A 21,159-nucleotide genomic window follows, 5' to 3' on the forward strand; every position below is an offset into this window, starting at 1 on the left:
TTCAGCCAACATATCCACCTTTCCTCCGGTCAATCCAAGCATGTCCATTGCTCTTCTCTGAATTCTAATTCATCTACACCTTTCTAGGAAAGCCTTGCCCAGATCCAAACACAATACTCCTATTGAAATGCCCGCTCAGGGGGACTGTGATCTCTGTTTTTTGGGACGTGAAGCCTACGTACAAACAAGCCCAAAATTTCACGGGTCATTATTCCTGCCACAATGCGTTGACAACTTTTGTCCCATTTGCTTACTGCTGTCACTGCGAAATCTTCCCAAATGTTCTCCCTTCCACTGATTTGCCTGTGCTTTGTACTACTTTAGGAACAGGAATTGTCATACATCAGATCAGTGGTCTATAGACTCTGGTATCCTGTCTCTGACAATAATCAATATCAGAACCTTCTGAGGAAGGTAGAAAGCTCATGTAATGAACATCACGGGCTAAAATGCCCAGGAGGGAATTTTCTTAGTAAAACCAGGGAGCTGCTGGGTGATATATGTCAAAACATGTTCAGCATTAACTTTTCCACCTGTAAAATGGTAATAATAACACTGAATTAATTCACCAGGGTATTAACATTTAGGCCCAGATTTTTAATGTTATCTCGGCATTGCTCCCCTCAGCGTTGCAAGGCCTAAGTGGTTTAGATGGCTAAATCCCATTGATAAAAGTGACTTAAGTACTTAGGCCCTACGTACCGTTCACTTTCAGAGACGTAGGCGGCTTAAGTCAATTTTGAAAATGAGACTTAGGGCAAGTCTGCACTTAAAAAGCTGCACGGCTATGGCGCTTTAATGAAGATGCCCTAAGCCACCGGGAGAGAGCTCTCCTGTCGGTGCAGTTAATCCACCTCCCCTGGAGAAGGTAGCTAGGTTGTTGGAACATTTCTTCTATCAACCTAGTGCTGTCCACACCGAGGCTGAGGTTGGCTGAACTATATTGCTCAGGAGTGTGGATTTTTCACAGCCCCCAAGTGATAGCTGTGACCTCACTTTTTAGTGTGTCCCCGGCCTTGGGCTATCTCTACACTACAGATGTCACAGGGACACAACTATGGCACTGCTGCTGTGCCTCTGTATCACTGTAGTGTGGACCCTTGCTACAGTGAAGGGAAGGGTTTTTCCACTGCTGTAGTTAATTCACCTCTACAAGAGGCAGTAGCGAAGTCAAGCAAAGAATGTTTCCATTGACCTTGTGGCGTTTACACTGGGATTTAGGTCTGCTAAGTATGTCTTTTAGGGGGGTGAATTTTTCATGTCCCCAGAGCAAGACAACTTTCAGCCGTTTGCTCAGACAAACAAGTTTGTTTACATTTGTAGCAAATAAATGCTGCCCACTTATTATTTACCTGGAAGTGAGAACAGGCATTCACATGGCACTTTTGTAGCTGGCATTGCAAGGTATTTATGTGCCGGATATGCTAAACATTCATATGCCCGTTCATGCTTCGGCCACCATTCCAGAGGACATGCTTCCATGCTGATGATGCTTGTTAAAAAAAATACATTAATTAAATTTGTGACTGAACTCCCTGGGGGAGAATTGCATGTCTCCTGCTCTGTTTTACCGGTATTCTTCCATACATTGCATGTCTCAGATGATGACCCAGCACATGTTGTTCATTTTAAGAACACTTTCACTGCAGATTTGACAAAACCCAGAGAAGGTACCAGTGTGAGATTTATAAGGATAGCTACAGCACTCGACCCAAGGTTTAAGAATCTGAAGTGCCTTCCAAAATCTGAGAGAGACGAGGTGTGGAACATGCTTTCAGATGAGTTAAAAGAGCAACACTCCGATGTGGAAGCTACAGAACCCGAACCACTAAAAAAAAAAAAAAAAAAATCAACTTTCTGCGAGCGGCATCTGTCTCAGATAATGAAAATGAACATGCATCGGTCCGCACCACTTTGGATCATTATCAAGAGGAACCCATCATTGGCATGGATGCACGTCCTCTGGACTGGTGGTTGAAGCGTGAAGGGACATGAATCTTTAGTGTATCTGGCACATAAATACCTTGCGACGCTGGCTACCATAGTGCCATGCCAACTCCTGTTCTTACTTTCAGATGACATTGTAAACAAAAAGCGGGCAGCATTAGCTCCTGCAAATGTAAACAAACTTGTTTTAGTGATTGGCTGAACAAGAAGTGGGACTGAGTGGACTTGCAGGCTCTAAAGTTTTACATTGTTTTATTTTTGAATGCAGTTATTTTTTGCACATAATTCTACATTTGTAAGTTCAAGTTGCATGATAAAGCAATTGCACTCCAGTACTTGTATTAAGTGAATTGAAAAATACTATTTCTTTTATTTTTTACAATGCAAATATTTGTCATAAAATAATAATATACAGTGAGCACTGTACACTTTGTATTTTGTGTTGTAATTGAAATCAATATATTTGAAAATGTAGAAAATATCCAAAACTATTTAAATAAATGGTATTCTATTATTATTTAACAGTGCAATTAATCATGCAATTAATTTTTTTAATCGTGATTAATTGCAATTAATTTTTTTAACTGCTTGACTGCCCTAATTGTTTCCCTTGTGGGTGGAGGTTTTGGCATTGCTAGGACCTAGATCAGAGACATTCCTCCACCCTCTCCCTCCCCAAAATCAATCAATTTTTTAAAAAAAATCTCTGACCCCAATGGAAGATGCATGGCATATGGCTGAATGCCAAGAAGGTTGAAGTTTAAATGAATTCAGGTCCCCCATATGCCTGCAATCCTGAGTCTCCTGAACAGGGAAAGAATGAGGGGTGTGTGTAGAGGGGTGCTGTTAAATCACACCCCCAAGAAAAATCCTCTTTGCCTTGAAAATACAGCAGCTGGCTCCCATTTGCATCTGTTCCTTTAGCTCCCTTCTTGCTTCTGTGCATTGGAGTTTCTCACTTTGGAGCCCGCTGCAACTGGGCCAGGGCTTGCCTTAAATTCGCTGCAGAGGGACCCTTCCACGTTCATCCTCAGTCCCTTTTGTCTGCTTTCCTCAGACCCCCAGTACCAAATCTGACCCCTCCTCCTTTTGTGTCTGGCTGCATTTTTGATGCTGCTGCTTTACCTCCCCCCACCCATTCCCTTCTCCGTGTCTAGTTAAATTTCCCCCGCCTTTGTTGATGTCACATCCTGTTTCAAACATCCATCCCTGCTAGTAGTCCCTGCCTTCCAATTCCTTTCCTTTTTTTTTAATCCCTGTCCTCCCTCCATCAGCCCCCCTTTTCAAGGCAAACTTTTGGCAATTGCAGAGATAATCATTTCGTGCTCCGTTGAATTTCTCCTCGCCAATGTCTTTCGATCAGGGGAGCCATTAAATAATCATCATCATAATAAAATTTGTAAAAAAAAAAAAGCCCGAGAGAGGCAGATCAGAGAGAAGAGGAGACACGGGGAGCTCACTAAATATGCAAAGTGAAGGCTGTGCTAAGCAGATTTCTTGCATTGCCTTCTCGGGGTACTGAGAGAATCATAATAAAAAAAAATTGAAGGACCCAAAAGCAACCCAGGGGAGTCGGTGATCAACGCAGCAACAGAAAATAACCCAGGAGGAGAGGGGGAAATCTGCATGCCAGGTACCTGGAACTGTGTGCAAGAGATGCAACCGACAAGCAAGCTTCTGAGTCTCTTCTTTCTTCTGCTGATGGGCACAGAACTAACTCAAGTAGGTTTCTTTTTTTCTCTCCCTCTCTCTCTCCCAACGCCATTTTCTGCTAAAGCTGTAGGACACAAAAGAAACTAGAGTAGCAAATTGCATCTTTCTGTCAATTTCACTCCCCTTCCCCCATCCCTCCCCCTTCCTTCTTTTTGGAGCATGCAATAGAGGTCATTCATCAAATTCCTCTCCTGCGATGCAGGCGAGCAGTGAGGGGGAGCTCAGGGTGGAGGGATAAAGGTGTTCGTGTGCCTGGTGAAGAGATCGGACTTAAAGGGGATTTTTTTTTTAAGGCTGCCTTTGTGCCTTCAGATCTGCTGTAGATTTTTATGGCAGCCAGATTTGGAATGGGGTGAGGGTGGTTGAATTCAACTTTTAATTGGGGAGGGGGGAGGGAAGGAGAGTTGAATTTCAGGTAAGGTGAAACTGGTGACTCTGTAATGTGACTGCCTTTTGTTTCACTAGGGGAGGAAGGGAATTCATCGTCATCTACCACAACATTTCATCACTGGGGGTCTTGAGTGTTCAGCTTTTTTTTTTTTTTAATTTTTTTTTATTCCTCCTCCTTCTTTGAGAAGTCCACAATTAAGGATGAGGTTGCTACAGTCTCAGTGCAATTCTCAGCTGGTAAATGGACAGGATTTGGGGGTGTATGTGATGTCTTTAAAAATGCAATAGTGTAAGTAGCTTGAAATGCACATTCTGTTATTGGTAAGCTAGGGGTTGGTCAGTCAGTCTGTCTACTTGTGTGTGTTCTAGTTTCCCTTGTAAAATATGTAATTTGCACCTGCAATCACTTCTGTTTCATTCCCGCTCATCCCCTCCCCTTTATATAGATAAATGACTGGTGTGGCGGTAGCTTTCCTGATTTAGGGTGACATTTAAATGTCTCTCAGTGTTTCCATTTGTGGCATGCTTGGGGGCTGTTTCTTTCTTTCTTTGATTGCCTTCCTGTACTTTCCAAGCCCACCTATTGTTGAGTTGGGGGAGAGGGTTTTTTTTGAGGGAGTAGAATAAAAGTCCATTCCACTTCTTTGAGAAACAAGGATGTTTTTGCTTTTTCTTAATCACACAAGAAAGGAGCAAAAGTGATCACAAGGGGATACTCTATGTGGCTGTGTGTGTGTTAATTGTAATGTTGCCTGGAAGCAATAAATAAATAGGAAGGGACCCTCCCCAAGAGGCTCTCGGATATAGAACCAATTAGCAGTGGACTCTCATTCCAGATATTTTATGTTTTTTTAAATTATATTACACACACACAATAGCCTCTTAAGTCACTGTCCTGGGAACAGAAATGTAGTGGCTAAAGCATGTTTTACCTACAGAATATTTCTGAGCTGCTGCTGAAAGGAAGAAATCTCCAAAGCAAAGTCTTAAAACGTTGGGACCAAAGGGATGGGGGGGTGGGGGGAGGCTTATTAAAAACAATTCCAAGTTGCCTGTAAAGTGGAAGGGCTGGGAAGGAATTATAGCTAAAGTGACTGACCAATAAAAATCTGTTGTGTGCATTGAGAGAGAATATGCACCAGGGTATATACTCGCTCACATACACCTGCATGCGCCAAACTGGGCAAAGCAGGGTGAAACATACAAGAATTGCCCTGAAACAAACAAACAGTGCTCCCTGGTGAAGACCCTGCCATCCTCCTTTGGCATGATAAACACCAGCGATCTTGGGCTGCCTTCTCAGCAAGCTTGTATCTTCCCTCCTCTCTCCCTTCTTGGTCGCCCCCAGGCGAGCATGAGAGTATCTGTTTCATGGGGAATTTGAATTTCTTGGCTGCATGAAACTCTTTCCCCCAACTGCTTAATGGCTTCTTTCTCTCTTTCAGCACCCACCTTCTCTGCCTTGGCATTTTCCTGCAAGGACACCTTAGCTATTGCATCTCCTTGTGCTGAGGCAGCTGCTGGTGTTGGTAGAGTATCAGATTCTGTTTTGCAGGTGTGGAAGAACTTTTGTCCCAACTTTAGTCTGGGCAAATTAAATCAGCCCACTCCAGCTACAAGCTTTGGGCTAAAATAATCCCTGGCTGACTTCAGTGGAGCTATCCCAGAGCAGTGTTTAGCCCACTGGTTTTAAATAAAAACATATAAACCTTGGCTAGATTTTAGCAAAAATAGGAGCTGAGTAGGTACCCTCCTTGCTTGCTTTCACTGTCTACCTTGAGCTAGCAACACTGATTTAGGCTCCTTTCTCCGAACCGACCTCCTGTTCTATGGGAATGGAGAGCTCTCCAGCGTAGATGTGGAATTGTTTGGCTCTGCAGATCCGTTTCACAGTTTTTGCATCTCATTTCCATGGCACAGCTGCCAGATGCAATCCCCAAATAGGCCTTTCATCTCTGACGCCGCCCAGTTCCCTGCCTCCCACGTTTAATTTGGTGCCAAATTAACATCTCTATCACATGCACTGGAGTCACGCTCTCATCTGCATTCCCCTGCCCCCTCCAGAGAGCCCAATGGGGGGGCCATGGTTAAGGGAAGATTCATTTCTAATTAGGCAGCTTTCAGTGACAATGCAAAGGCTGTTGTCAACCCCCGCTCCCTCCCTTTAATAACACAAAGCATGCACATCAGCCCCCCCAGATTCTCCCCATAAGGGGTGCTAGAGCAGACTTTGCAATGGAAGGTGGTGAGTACATTGCTTTCCTTTAACAACTAACTGCTGCTGTTCTGTGTACAGAAGGGTAACCATCTCCTGGTGGGAAGGGAGAGCGTTGTTCCCAAAACAACCCACTAATCATATCTGAGCACCTAAACTAGAGCTGAATTCTCAAGTAATCCCAGTCACAGCTGGCTTCTGAAAAGCAGGGTTAGCTGTGCCCTACCCCTGAATTCGCTCCTAGACATGCGGGACATTGCAAACGGACACTGTGCATTAAATCCTGAAAAAGTAGCACATGCTTGGAATCAAGTCCTGACTAAAAGTTAATGGGATCCCAAGTCAAAATAACAGGAGTTGGCCAAACTTCTGTGTCACAGAGTCTTGTCATTGTTATAACTTCAGCTTGCCCTTTGATTCCCCACTTGTAGTTTTATCCCTTTAGACTTACATGTTATTGTCTTTTTAATTTCAGAGTTATTTCCATATGGAAATATTCAGAGTATTAGAGTCCGAGGCTTGTGCTAGCCCAAGTCCTTAAATTGCATTTCACGTTTTTACAGGTCAGTGATCCAAATAATGAAATGATGAATATTACAGTTGAATTTGAATGGACTGGATTTTACTGGTACCTGTTGCCATTGGCAGGCAAAACCCCAATTCTTCCATCTACATGCATGCAAGTTTAGCCAAAGTTCTTCTGAGTTCAGAATGAGAGTTTTCTTTCTTTGACAGCTGGAACCCCAGAGAGATAAAGGGTTACATCCTCAGATGACTTGAGTGGAGCTATGGGAATTTATACCACCCAAGGATCTGCTTCACAAGGTTTATTATATATGGCTATAGATGCAGATTTAAATATAGGCCCTGATTCTTACACTGATGTAAATCAGGAGTAACTTCATCCAAACCACTGGAGTTAGATGAATGGAAAACAGGTTTAAGATCATAATCAGGATTACAGACTGGACCTCTCCTCCCCCCCCACCCCATCCCCAATCTTGGTTTATAATGTATTCAGTCTCTCTTGAAACAGGGCTGTTAACTACACATTGAGGTACTTATGAAATTGCCATATCTTTTCCCAAAAGTTTTGAGGGTACATAGAGAGGTAAGAAACACCTTGATATTTATTTAACCAATAAAAATTCAATCCACAGAAGAAATATACATTCCCTGGGGCAGGGAAGTTATTGAATATTTAGGGCTCCCATTTAAGGGTCTAAGGGAACTTTAGCACTGATTTTCAAAATAGCATATCTGGTTCATTGGTATACGGTTTTCATCCCTGGGTGCCCTGGCAAAAAAGTGTGCATTTCCAATGGATCTGTAAAACCCCATAATTGTGAGTGCAAATGCTATCAGTTTGCACCCCTTCCACAATTTTCCAAGTGTCCAAAGCTGGGGGTTTTCTGGTTCATTGACACTGGAGTCAAACAGGAATAACTTCTTTACAGTCAATAGAGTTACACTGCTGGTGTAAAAGTGAGAGGAGAACCAGGCATGCATTTTTGCGATCTCACACGTTGCTTTGCCGTTGAAAATGTGGCTCTTAGCTTTTGGAGCCAGAGAGCAGGGAAGGAGGATGGTACTTCTCTGACTCCCCCTGCACATTGATCCCCCTGCAGCTCAGTTCTAACTCACTTTAATGCCAGGCCTTAGACTGTGCTAGTTTAGCTGTAACTATTGAGGTGATTTTCAAACGTTCACGCTGATTGCTAGGCTCTTTCATCCCCTATTGTGGAGCCACATTGTAGAATTAAGCTGCAAATCTGCAGCCTGTAACATGAGGCAGATGCCTCATTTCATAAACCAATTAATGTCTCGTTTCGCTAACTTCAGCTTTCACCAATAAAAAAGACAGGTAATTGTCAGCCCTGGGTTATATTTATTACTCAAGTTATCAGGCCTTGTAATCAGTATTAGAATCACTGTGTAAAGTAATACAAAACTAATTACTATCTAACTGAATTAGGTAGATGAGGACTGTAAAACTGCATTGACAATGGAAGAAGCCAATTCTCAGTTATGAGTGATAAACTGCAGCTTTTGCTTGCTATTATGAAATCATGAACCATAGGGCCATAGTAATGCTCGAGACAAACACTAACATGGCTGTAGAGATGCAGAGGTGGGGAAGGAAAGGAAAAGGTTTCTTTTCAGATTTGTTATTTAATAATTATTAAGTTAAACTCTTCACGAGGCAAAGGGTGTGCATGAACCATTGTGAAAGGGAAGAAGTTTGCACTTTGTTTTTGCACACACCTTTTCATCTGAGGATCTCGGAGAGATCTGCAAATATCAATGATATTGAGTATCATTGATATATATAAGATATTGAGATATATAAGTATCATTACTCTTGAAGGAAGTGGTTTTTTTTACGCACAGGTAAACTGAGCCACAGAGAGGCCATGATGAGTCCCGGGTAGCACAGCAAGACAAAGCAAAGCTGGAAATAGTGGTTTCTAATCTCTTACATGCTTTAACTATTATATCACCCTTCCCTCTCAGAGCAGAGTCCAGGAGTGCTGACTACCAGTCTCCTGCATCTTCTCACTACTAAACTTCACTCCTCTTTCAGAACTGGAAGTAGAACCCAGGAGTCCTGACTCTCAATCCCTCCTGCTCTAATTAGTAGACGATGCTCTAAATCTAGTGAGATCACAAGAGACCTTGTGGGAAGGAAAAGAACAGGGAGAAGAGGATTAAAGCAGGTGCTTTGCCAGACTTCAGTACTAATTGTGATAGTATAAAGCAATTAACACACACAACAATGGGATATACTTATTTATTAATTTAAAAAGACTTTCTGGACAGTAGTTCTGAACCGACCTATGGAAATATTTCCCCATCCACACCCCAATATTGACCTTAAGGAAACCTGCTCGTAAAAGATATGCTGATAATTGCTCCTAATACAAACCTCATCTATTGAAATCGTTACAAAACTCCCATTAACTGTAACGCTGCTATACTGGGCTCACAGACTTCTGTGACATATATTGGCATTTGCTATGAGATTGTGGGTTTAGTGTCAAGAGCAGCTTTAGCTAAACACAGATTTAGTACAAGGCAAAGATCTGTAAAGGGGGATTATTCTGTTCAAACGTAATATTGAGAGCATGATCTTTCTGCTGCAAAATTCAGGGTCTTCTGCACTGTGTGTAGAGAGTAAAACTCACATGGCACTTACCATGTGCAAGGAACTGTCTCGTGTTGATAGCTAGAATTTAACATCCTCATGACTACTGTGCAGCATGCTGTGCCTCGCCCCAGAAATGGCTGCATTTCAGTGCTGCTCTGTGTGTCGAAAGCCAATTGTGCATAGCTTATGCAAAAATGGGAGTTTAGTGGGGGTAAGGTCTGCGGAATAAGGTCCATGGTTTGTGCAGCACATTGGGATCTTTCAGGATAGGGAGGTGCTGGGTAAATATAAAACAGGAGTCTCTCTTATAGGTGAAAGGAAGCTAGGAACGTTTCTGTTGCTTTAGTGCCGTCCTGCTCTATTGAGGCATTTCTAGTGCTATGAAAGCTCTTAGGTCCAGCTTCTCAAAGGGAATTAGGGCCTAAATTCCCTTTCAATAGGAATTAGGCTCCTAAATACCTTCTGAGGATCTGGGCTCTGCTGACTTCAGCTGGTGGGACACAAAGACAGCAGCGTGAGGCCCTGAACTTTGTATTGCTTTCGGTGCTCAATGGAAGGATTAAGGGGGAAATCATGCTCCTTGCTGGCAGTCAATCCCAACCCCCGGTTCCTGGAGTCTCTTCTCAGTTCATTCACCTCCCTTGCATTCTAATGGGGCCATGCACAGGGGTCACAGTCAATTGTAGCAGGAGGGGGTGCCCCAGCCAAGGAGCGGGGGAGCTGTGGGGGAGCACTGCTCTCCCACTCATGCATGGAAGCGGGGGAGCTCCCTTCTGCTATTAGCCACTGAGTGGGGAGTTGTGGTCCCCTTCCGGTGACTCCCAACCCTGGTTATACACAACGATTGAGGGGAGAAGCACAGAATGACCCCTACTGCCCCACTATGCTTCTTAAGGCCCACAGCAATGGGGGTGGGGTGAAATGTGATTATTACTTATTTTTATTGCCATAGCAACTACGAATCCCGGTCATGGACCGGGACCCCATTGTGCTAGGTTCTGTATAAACACGGGGGGTGGGGGGGAGAGAAACTTTGCAAAAATATTCTTTCTAATAGGAACTCTGCTGCCCCACCCACCCCACATTCATGTGCGTCTCTGTCTGTCCACTCACCGATGAACGTTGATGTCCAATATACTGTGCTGCCTTGTACTTATCACGTTAGAGAGGCGCCCATGGTAGAATCCTCGACCTAAACATCTCACCCACGGAAGGGTTTGAATCCAGACCAGGATCCAGGGCCAGAGCTGTACTTTGCAAGCAGTCCCTGTCTGTGTCATAGACTGAACCAAAGCCCCACAGGCAAAGAGCCCCTGAAGCCTGATCTGCATTAGAATGTTGTCCTTTGCATCCGTCTAGACCATCTGCAGTACACTATTATGCACCTACGTGCCCAGTGCAGTCCAGTCTGTTTAATGGGAACATCGGCTTCCCACCGCATTTTCCCCACTCGCTGGGATTTCCCAAAGCAGAGGCCGGTCCACCTCACTTCCAGTTCTCAAAGCCTTCCTTCCAGTCCAACCTTGTGAACTTTCTGCACCTCCAGCTAGGCTGATAGCATCTAGTCAGTGTCACTTTAAAAGCAAATACCAACTCCTGTGATAAATGGCACTAAGGGGCAGATCCTTTTCTCTGCTCCCCAGGCCCAGAGGCACTGGACACAGTGGAAGCAGTGTGTGGGTGTGTTGCAAGTGTGTTGCAAGGAGGAGAGGCAAGTGTTCTGGAAACACCCACAGGGTGTGTGGTCCCTACCATGCCGCAGAACATAGTCCCTAGAGGAGCTTGGGATTCCCCAGCTTGCAGGAAGTTGATGGGGGAGGGGAAACACATGGGCGTAATGCTGATGGATCTATTGCTACATGAACCCATCAGACATTGCCCCTCAGAGGGGGCATGACTGCAGCCCTGAGGTACCATAGAATAACTTGACTGTTGCTCAGTGGTCTAGGAGTATAAGATTCATTCTCCTAGCCTCAGTACACCCAGCCTGATTACTCTGGGCTGTGCTCGTCAGACAGGATTTGCCTTATGGGGCAAGTTCTCCCCAGTGCACGAGGCCTATATGCGCCTCGTGAGCCTCATTCTGAGGAATTGAGTGAGACTTAAATGGTGCGTAAGTCTCATGCAGGCCCTTTGCACAGCGGTGAATTCCACCTAAGGGTTGTGTGGAGCAGGCAGGAGGAATCATTCTCAGGTTTCTCCCTTTCAAAGGAGCACTGATGTGGGATGTCACCGAGCTTTTCCAGAGCACAGCTAATAAATAACTACCGCCCACTGCCATCCTGGTTTTGGTGCTCAGCCAAGAATGCTACAAAACATACCTCAAAGAGATGTTTAGTTCAAACCAGGGAGTCCTGTGGCCTGTGTTATACAGGAGGTGAGACTAGATGATCACGATGGTCCTTATAATCTATAAATCTATAGGGCATTATCACTGCTGACCTCAACCCCGCTTCCATATCTACCCCTGAATTTATGTGCACGCTCTCGTTTGTGAACGCAAGGAAGCATGAAAATAGTATGTGAAAATAACAATTGATTTGCCAGTCAGGCAGTTGCTGAATTTGCACATTATACATAAATACATGTTCGGCTCTGCATGTGTAACTGACACAGCTTGCGACAGCAGCAGAGTTTGAACCCAGAACCTTCCCTGCTAAAAGGATGAGCCTGTATCTCTTGAGCTGAAGAACAGAGCTAAAAATCCCTCTGATTCAATAGGAGCCTTTCTACTGTGATCAACAGGCTTTGGCTAGGACCCCAAGCCTCCACCTGGTAGCTGTGGCAACTTCATAACCTCTTATGTGGGTGGACCAGCCACAAGAGGGAGACAAAGATCTATCCTGTATTAGTGTGTCATGCATAAATACGGGCACAAATTTACTGACCATATTTGAGAATGCTGGCCTCTTAGGTCAATTGCAGTCAGCTGCGTTCATTTTACATTATGCATGGACAACAACTTTTCCATTAGTGAAATTTTCCATTTAGTAGTTTGCCATTAAGTGGGATCCATTCTATACCATATATTTTTATGTCTTTCTTTCCTCATCCTTTATTACTAAGGATATATCCATGCAAATGAGATCTTTTGTTCCCTAGCAGTTCATCTTTCCCTGCTGCTTATTATCTCATTACAGCAGTAATTCACTCATTGAGACATCAGAATTGGCTGCTCTGGAAATGATTGATGCCATGGAGACATCAGGTGTAGAATACACAACAGGAACAGATAAACTCAGAGACATAAGGAGCCTCTTTTCAAGCCAAATAACCCGTGTGATAAACAATGAAGCAGTCAGAAGAGAGGCGATCTGAGATATCGAGGAAAACCTAAGACTAAGAGAGGTTTTGTCAAAAATTCGAAGAGGTGTCAGTTTCTCTTTAAGGGCTAGATCTTGCTTTACACTGGAAAGCTTCCCTAAGAGGATGCTGTCAGGTTGAAAACAATGGCCCTGATTCTTTTCGCACTTACACCACTGTATCCGCATTGACTTCAGTGGCATTACTCCTGATTTACTTTAGTGTAAGTGAAGTGTAAGTGTAGGTTCAGGCCCAATGCATTTAAACATATGTCCTTGTGGCTTTTTTTTACTATCACCTTTCAGACCACAACAGTTGAAAGAACCTGTCTCTAATGTACACTTGAGCAGTAACAATGAGGGTTTCATTTTTGCATTTCACTTAGCTTGGACAAGGTCAATACACTGGTCATTTTCACTTCCTGGAGCTCAGGCCTTAGCATAAAGCTGCAGTGTTGGGGTTTCTAACCCTGCGTGATAATATTTAAATCTGAACAAAAAAACCTAATAAAAAAACTCTTCTGACTTAATAATTGCCATTTAAAAAATAGAATAGAGACATTACAGTTGATCACAGATTTTGCAAAGCCTCCATTTGGGGCTGGAATTGATGTATCTGTGTGTGGCCCTTTCCGCTACATCCAGGTGGGACTGACTCTTTAGAGAAAGTGCTGTGGCAATTTGTTGCCATGTGAGGTTGAGCAATAAATAATGGAATTAGGGTCTGATAAGGAAGGCTCCAATCCAGGGATCTGGAAAGACAATAAATGCAACAAGTCATTGACTTTTTTCAGAGAGCCATTGTCCTCTGGATGGCTGGGCATAACTCCCGTTATGTTAACAGGCTCTTGAAAGAAGAGAATAGATGCTCTGAAGCATATGGAAGCAAAGGAGCCTAAAAATTCAAATGGGTTTGTTCTTCTCTTGATTAGCCTAAGTATGGCCACTTCCTCTGCTGTTGTAAATCAATGTAGCTCCATTGAAGTCAGTACAGCTATGCTGATTTACACGAGCTGAGGATCCGGCCCATAATTTTCATAAAGGGAAGGTGGTTATAATAGGGATATAGGAGAGGGAATAGATTGGGAGCCCAGACTATGGCAGTCTGTGTCTTTGTGTGATCACAGGCAAGCTCGTCAGCTCCCCGTGCCTCATTTGCTCTATCTGTGAAATAAGTCTAATAAATTCCTACCTCACAGAGGCCCTGATCCTGCGCCATTAAAGTAGAGCTTTGCCATTGGTGTTACAAAGCTTAACATTTGGAAAGCATTTTTCAATCCTTGGATGAATGGTTCTGTATACTACTATTACCACGACTGAATACCAGTAACAGTACCTATGTGCACTGAGGGGGAATGAATCTTTATACATTCCTGGGGGAATAAAAGCTACAGAATGCATTTTTTTAGCATTTTTAACATACTTTATTATTTAAAAACTATATGTGGGTAGAAGGTGAAGGTCTAAAAAAGATGTTAATTTCTATATGCTTCTGAACTAATTCTTCTTCTTCTATGTATTTATTGAAGACTAGCATGAGAGGTGAGTTTTACGTCATACCCTGCTTTCCAAATGAGCACTGAAATGATATAAATACTGCACTGATAAGTGTTGTACGGATCCGGCGCTCAGATACTGTGGCGATGAGCACAGTATAAGAACCTGAACAGATTAGAATAGAACAGAAGGATGTGATTTCCTTTAAGAGCTCTCTGCAGATGGTGTTTTACCTTCGACCTAAGCATTCACTGCTACCATCCTAGTAAGAATGCTGGGACAGATTTTGATCGCAGTGACACCAATGTAAATCTGAGTTGTTCCAATGAAGCCACACATTTGCATCTAATTATTTGTTGGATATTTGCACCGAAGGAAAAATATTCCACCATCCACCAGTATTTATGGCAGCCTTCCATGGGAATTAATGAATCACAGGAATTCAGTATAGGAAATATCAGTAGGGTTGGACACTAGGGTTTGGGATAATTCCCCCTCCCTATTGAAGGTCTTCTAATGGCAGCGGCCCGGCAATATGAGCAAACCTGTCATAATAAGCCATGGCATGCACACGCGGGGCCATAGCCTCATTTTAATTCAGTTCATACTTGGGCAAAGTGCCATTAAAGTGAATTAGAGAAACAAGGTGGGTGAGGTACTGTCTTGTATTGGACCAGCTTCTGTTGACAAGAGACAAGCTTTTGAGCTTATACAGAGCTCTTCTTTGGAAGAAGAACGTATTTTACTTGGTCCAACTTGTCTCTTCAAAATCTTGGCAGTAACATGGCTACAACAACACTGCGCACATCACAGTCGATTATGGGTTTGCCTCTGTTGAGGACTGAGTGACAAATGAGCAATGAGCTCGGGATTTGGTGAGGTGAAAGAGGTCAAGAGTGACAGAGAAACTTTAGTTAGTTTCAGGCTTGCCAGGGTTATTGGGTCTGACCCAAAGCATAGTGGGAATGTGGCCTTTGGATAAGGCGAATCGTGAACAACAATGACACACTTCTACCCTGTGAGGGTCCTGCTAGATGTGGGAAGAGAATCATGTTTAAACTCTTTCAATCTGCAGCCATTGGTTGTATCCAGAGATTGAACCCAATCATCTTCCAGTCCCACTGAAAGCTCCCACTGCCATCGAGGGAGAGGCGGCAGGCCTGGAGTCAGCATGTGCACACAGCCTCACCTCTCTCCTCTTAGGGGGTCTCATGAAGTGTTTGCTTGGCTTTGCTCTGTTTCTTAAACCTCCCCTGATGTCACTTACGGGCAAGTCCTGCTTTCCTCTCCCCTGCCCACAGCAAGAGTGGTGGGGATCCTGTAAGGGTCCAAAGTTAGGGCTTCTTCAAACATGGCTCAGGGCAAGGTAGAGGGACCCCACTGTCTGTACCCATTTTGAGATTTTGATCCAGCACTGGTGAAGTCAATGGGAGTTTTGCCAGTCATCTAATAGAAGCAGGTTGCAGGCAGGGTAGAGATTACTACCATGAAACAGATTCTTTTAGCAGCCTGGGGAAGGAATCTAAATGCCCACTCAATGGGGTTCTCCTGGGCAAAGCCCCCGTACTCAGCCCTGGGTGATCCCCATCACTGGAGGTTTTTAAGAACAGGTTGGACAAACACCTGTCAGGAATAGTCTAGTCTTACTTGGTCCTGCCTCAGTGCAGCAGGCTGGATTAGATGACTTCTCGAGGTCATCCCATTATGGGAAGGATGGAAATATGGTCCAGTGATTAGGACACTAGTCTGCAACTCAGAAGAAATGCCTCGGTTCCCTGCTCTGTGTGACGTTAGCCTGTGTGCCTCAGTTCCCCATCTTTAAAACCGTGATAACGGCACTGCTGTAGGGCACAGGATATATCCATTAAAGATTGTGAGGTGCTCAGACACGACGGTAACCGGGGGGGGGGGGCAATAAGAATGGTAGATAGTGAATTTGTGAATGATTATTTAGCTAAAAAGTTATGTAGCAGCAAGTTATCCCTACTTGCAGAAATAGATCCTTATTTTCACCAGTGTAAATCTGACCTGTGAGATACCAAAAATGTGGATGACATCACCAAACTTTCTATATTCCACTGCCAACATCTGCTCTTCAGCTCTTACGCTGACAAAGGCAGATTGGGAGTTGTCTCTTAACCAATCCATTTCGGAGCTATTTAGAAATTCCCTGGCGGGACAATGAGTTATCAAAGAGGACTGGGAGTAGGATGAGTCATTGTTCCACTGTATTTATTATCACTGATGAGCCACTGTATTATAAAGCATCTTTTTGAAGGGGGGCCTGCAATACCAATCTATGCTAGAAGGGGGCACTCGAATCCAACAATTGCAGAGGCTCTGTGATGGCAGAGTTGCATAATATGAATGTCAGTCACTGGTTTGCAATTGCACTTCAGCAAGAAATTAGATCTTTTTGCAAATACAAAGTGAAACACCTTTAAATCCCCTCCACACACAAACAAAGGTGAAAACCACAGTGTTGCAGTACTAAAATGTATGCATTGCAGAGCCTTGAAAGAAGTTACAGACAATTGCATATAACTCTCCATCTTACCTTAACTGTTTTGGTGTTTCAAATCTTGAGAGGAGGAAAGAGTTTGTATTATTATTTTTTTTAATTACTGTGATTACTTCTTGTTCCTCTTGAAATCTCAGGAAGCAGTGGGATAAGCCTCTGATTCCCCCGAGGCTGCCTTTATTACTGTGGAGCAAGAGATGTGACTTCTATTCTTTTGGGGAATCCTGCACATGACCAGAGGATTAATTTTGTAATCTCTCTTCTGCACGTGGTATTTAAATGTTAACCTAGAAAAAAAATAAGATGGAATTGTGAATTTTGATCAGAGGAACACTTCTTTTCTGAAGTCATTAGGAAAGTTATATAAGCCCCTTGAGGAAATCTTTTTTAATCTTGAATGAGAACTGTTTCCTTATGGAGAAGCCACTTTCAGTGAAAATGTTTTGACAAAGCCATCAGCACAGTCTGCAATGAAATGGCCATGCGGCTTCCTACTTACAGTTTGGTTCACTGTGGTGCAAGCAATTGCAATATGAGATTTTTCTGAAAAAGAAACCAAGCAGCCAGATCCCCTGCTGGTGTAAACCAGTGTAGCTCCACTGACTTCAGGGATTTGCACCAGATGAGGATCTGGCCGATGTGTATAATCTGATTTAGCCTGCCAACTTTTGGGTTGATCAGGGCTTTTGAAAGCTGAGGGGGGAGGCTGAGGTGCTTGTGTGCTTACCTTTTGTTCCCACATCGGTCTGTTGTATCCAGTGTTCTGTCTCACCTTATATTTAGACTGTCACCTCTTTGGGGCAGTGACAGTCTTTTTGTGGCGTATTTGTGCAGTGACTAACACAATCCTTGATGGGGGAGCTACTGTAATACAACTAATAATGATGATTAACACTGAGATACCTTACTCACCACCCATGGGAGACATCAGATTTGCTGGGGCTGAGGTGGGGAGGGAAGCTCATTTCCTCAGTGCTGGAGAACATCTCTCCCAAAGTTAAGACAATGAAACAGACATGTTCAGAATGCAATAAGCTCCCCACTCAGACATGGAGGGTTGCCTCTCTCCAGTTGATGCCCCTAATTCACCACTCCATGAATCACAGGTCTTCCTTGGAAGATGCTTGTTCTCCATCACATCTTCCACCTTCTGCCATCCTGCTCTCTTGACCATTCTGTAGAGAATCAGGGAGGGCTCTTTGAAGTCTGCCATGGCTGGATTTTTCTCCATTAGGGTGGGTTTGGGTTTCCTTTGGAACTGGAGCAACTAAAGGTTAAGGAAGGAGAAGTCTACCTGGTGTAAATAAGATTTTGATTCTGCTGCCTGGTTGTGGGCAGGGCTATAAATGAGGCAAGGAAATATGAGGGACTTTTCTATTTAATTTGTTTTCATTTGCAAGGCTGGGCAGGTGGAGGAAGAGCCACCAATTTAGGCTTAGATTGACTCTGACCCTCAGCACTCCCCTCCTATGTCTACACAGCCATAAAAATCCTGGGGCAGCGAGTGTCAGGCTCCAGCCCAAGCCCAAATGTCCACATGGCTATTTTACAGCCTCGCAGCCCAAGACGAGTGAGGCGGGCCAGCTGCGGCTGTGCCGTGGGTCTTTTATCACAGCGTAGATAGACCATAAGTAACAGTGGCTCAGAATATCATGCAACAGCTGGGTCAGAGGACAGAGAAGGTTACAAGAATAACGAAACCACAGATCCCCCACTATGACTGTATGGGCATCACAAGTAAGGCTGGGTCAATGGAAAACACACCGTCTTGCAGAAAAATAGATAGGTACGAGCGGCACTAGCCTCTCTTAAGGGGGGTGGGGGATGGGGAAGAGCTCCAGTTAAAATGAGAGCAGATGGAGTGCCGTGCGAACAGGACAGTTAATATCTGGGGAAGGTAAGCAGAGTGTCTGAAGAGCTCTGTGAAGCTGGAACGCTTGTCCTTTTCGCCAGCAGAAGTTGGTCCGATAAAGCCGTGATTTTCAAACTTTAGGCTGCGTACCCCTTTCCAAATAACATAATCTACGCCATACTCCCATCAGAGATAGGGTCGGAATACACTGGTGAAAACAGGGGAAAAGACGGTCTGTAAGGGGTAACACGATGTGTTGTCTGTCTGGACAGGATTATTCCCGCGTGCCCCTAGCGTACGGGTACCCAGGTTCGATATTGCCTCACCCACCTCATCCCTCTCATATCGTGGGCCAACATGCTACAACAATCGTGCAAACAATTATCGTCTGGCGTCAGGACTGTACGAGGAAAAATACGGCACAGCCAGGCAGAGAGCATTGCTAGGGGAAGGCTGTGCTGGTCTGATTATAATCCAATTCCTCATCCTCCTTATTTTCTTTTCAACTGACTGGGTTCTTCCTAATATTTGTTAAGGCAGCGCTGGGGGTAGCCCTGCTTCTCTCGCGTGCCAGCAGAGGCGAGTAAAAGAGAGCCCGGGAGATTTGTGCCACACTTGAGCTCCCTGGCAGCTCCCCCGACTAACCAGCCCTTCACCAATGCCTCAGACACCGGGCTGAGTGTGGTGCTGATGCAAACTGATGCTAAAGGGGGAGGGTACACCCCATCGTGTACTTACCCACCTGGTCCAAAAGTCCCAAAAGGCTTTTCCTGTCTGGGCGAACCAGCCCCCGACGGCGGCCAGGGGGCGCTGGAGAGAAGCAAAGGGAGAGAGAAACTAAAAAAAACCAAACCAACCCCCCCCCCCACCAGTTTGACATCAGCGTGCGTTTGATTTTCACACCAGCCGCTGGTCTCCGCCCCCCCCATCCATTTCATCCCGCCCCATCGTCCGTGTCAGGCATGTGCATTGCACGTCCCAGGGAGACGCGGGGTTTTGGAGACCGGGCTCCTTCCACCTTACAAAAAAGCACCCCAGCACCCCTCCCCGACTCCTCCCCCCCTCCCCACCCAAATACCCCTCGCCGTCCACCCGGAGCGAACCCTCCGGCTGGCTGGGCGCTCCGCTCCGCCCTCCCCTGGGACCGGTGTGCCAAGCGGCGGCCCCCCCCGGCAGGGACCGTGGCTGTGGGGGTGCCGGGGCCAGCCCGGGGGCGGGCGGGCGGCAGGGAGCCCCGCAGAGGCGAGACCCCGGCGGGAGCCAGCGGAGATGTCTAGGGAGCGCTCGGCCGGCGGGGCGGGGCAGCGGGGGCCGGTGAGCCGCGGGCAGCCCCGGGCCGGTTCGGAATGAAGGGCGGCTGCCGCCGATCCCCGCCGCGATGTCGGTGCCTTTGCTCAAGATCGGAGTCGTCCTGAGCACCATGGCCATGATCACCAACTGGATGTCGCAGACGCTGCCCTCCCTGGTGGGGCTGAACAGCACCAAGTTAACCGCAGCCTCGGGGGGCACCTTGGACAGGAGCACGGGAGTAAGTGTCGGGGGGGGGGGGCTGGTGCGCGGGGCACGTCTGTGCACTCTGTGTGAGTGTCGGGGGCTGGTGCGCGGGGCACGTCTGTGCACTTCGGGTGAGTGTCGGGGGCTGGTGCGCGGGGCACGTCTGTGCACTTTGTGTGAGTGTCGGGGGGCTGGTGCGCGGGGCACGTCTGTGCACTTCGGGTGAGTGTCGGGGGGCTGGTGCGCGGGGCACGTCTGTGCACTTCGGGTGAGTGTCGGGGGGCTGGTGCGCGGGGCACGTCTGTGCACTTCGTGTGAGTGTCGGGGGCTGGTGCGCGGGGCACGTCTGTGCACTCTGTGTGAGTGTCGGGGGCTGGTGCGCGGGGCACGTCTGTGCACTTTGTGTGTGTGTCGGGGGCTGGTGCGCGGGGCACGTCTGTGCACTTCGTGTGAGTGTCGGGGGGCTGGTGCGCGGGGCACGTCTGTGCACTTCGGGTGAGTGTCGGGGGGCTGGTGCGCGGGGCACGTCTGTGCACTTCGGGTGAGTGTCGGGGGGCTGGTGCGCGGGGCACGTCTGTGCACTTCGGGTGAGTGTCGGGGGCTGGTGCGCGGGGCACGTCTGTGCACTCTGTGTGAGTGTCGGGGGCTGGTGCGCGGGGCACGTCTGTGCACTTTGTGTGTGTGTCGGGGGCTGGTGCGCGGGGCATGTCTGTGCACTTTGTGTGAGTGTCGGGGGCTGGTGCGCGGGGCACGTCTGTGCACTTTGTGTGTGTGTCGGGGGCTGGTGCGCAGGGCACGTCTGTGCACTTTGTGTGAGTGTCGGGGGCTGGTGCGCGGGGCACGTCTGTGCACTTTGTGTGTGTGTGAGGGTGGGGGGGAAAGGCCTGGAATCACAGATCCTTAATTTGCAGAAGGGGTACAAAGTTTGCCCTGGATCAGGGCTAGATTCTGCTGGCCCTTGTCTCCTGCTTCAGGCGTGTGTTCTGTTGGCCAACAGGAGGGTAGCGTGGCTGATCAGTTTCAGGGTTGGTTTGGTTGGCTTGGCTTGGCTTTGTTTTGTAAAGTCGAAAAGTCTGGCCT

General features: G+C 46.1%; 1 protein-coding gene across 3 annotated transcripts in view; it reads left to right on the forward strand.

Annotated features, from left to right (window-relative positions):
• Window positions 1-3,141: 3,141 nt before the first annotated feature.
• OLFM1 (olfactomedin 1) overlaps window positions 3,142-21,159 on the forward strand; it is a 48,819-nt gene continuing 30,801 nt past the window's right edge. Inside the window, exon 1 of one of the 3 annotated variants that reach the window (XM_073314314.2) lies at window positions 3,142-3,669. In XM_073314314.2, the coding sequence (XP_073170415.1) occupies window positions 3,574-3,669 (96 nt within the window). In that variant the 5' untranslated portion in view covers window positions 3,142-3,573. Of the gene's footprint in view, window positions 3,670-19,534; window positions 20,114-20,643; window positions 20,667-21,159 lie in introns of those variants that run through there. The other 2 variants (XM_073314313.2, XM_078849054.1) reach the window with 2 other exon arrangements.

The sequence above is a fragment of the Lepidochelys kempii genome, chromosome 16 (genome assembly GCF_965140285.1).
Source record: "Lepidochelys kempii isolate rLepKem1 chromosome 16, rLepKem1.hap1, whole genome shotgun sequence".
NCBI classification, from domain to species: domain Eukaryota; kingdom Metazoa; phylum Chordata; order Testudines; family Cheloniidae; genus Lepidochelys; species Lepidochelys kempii.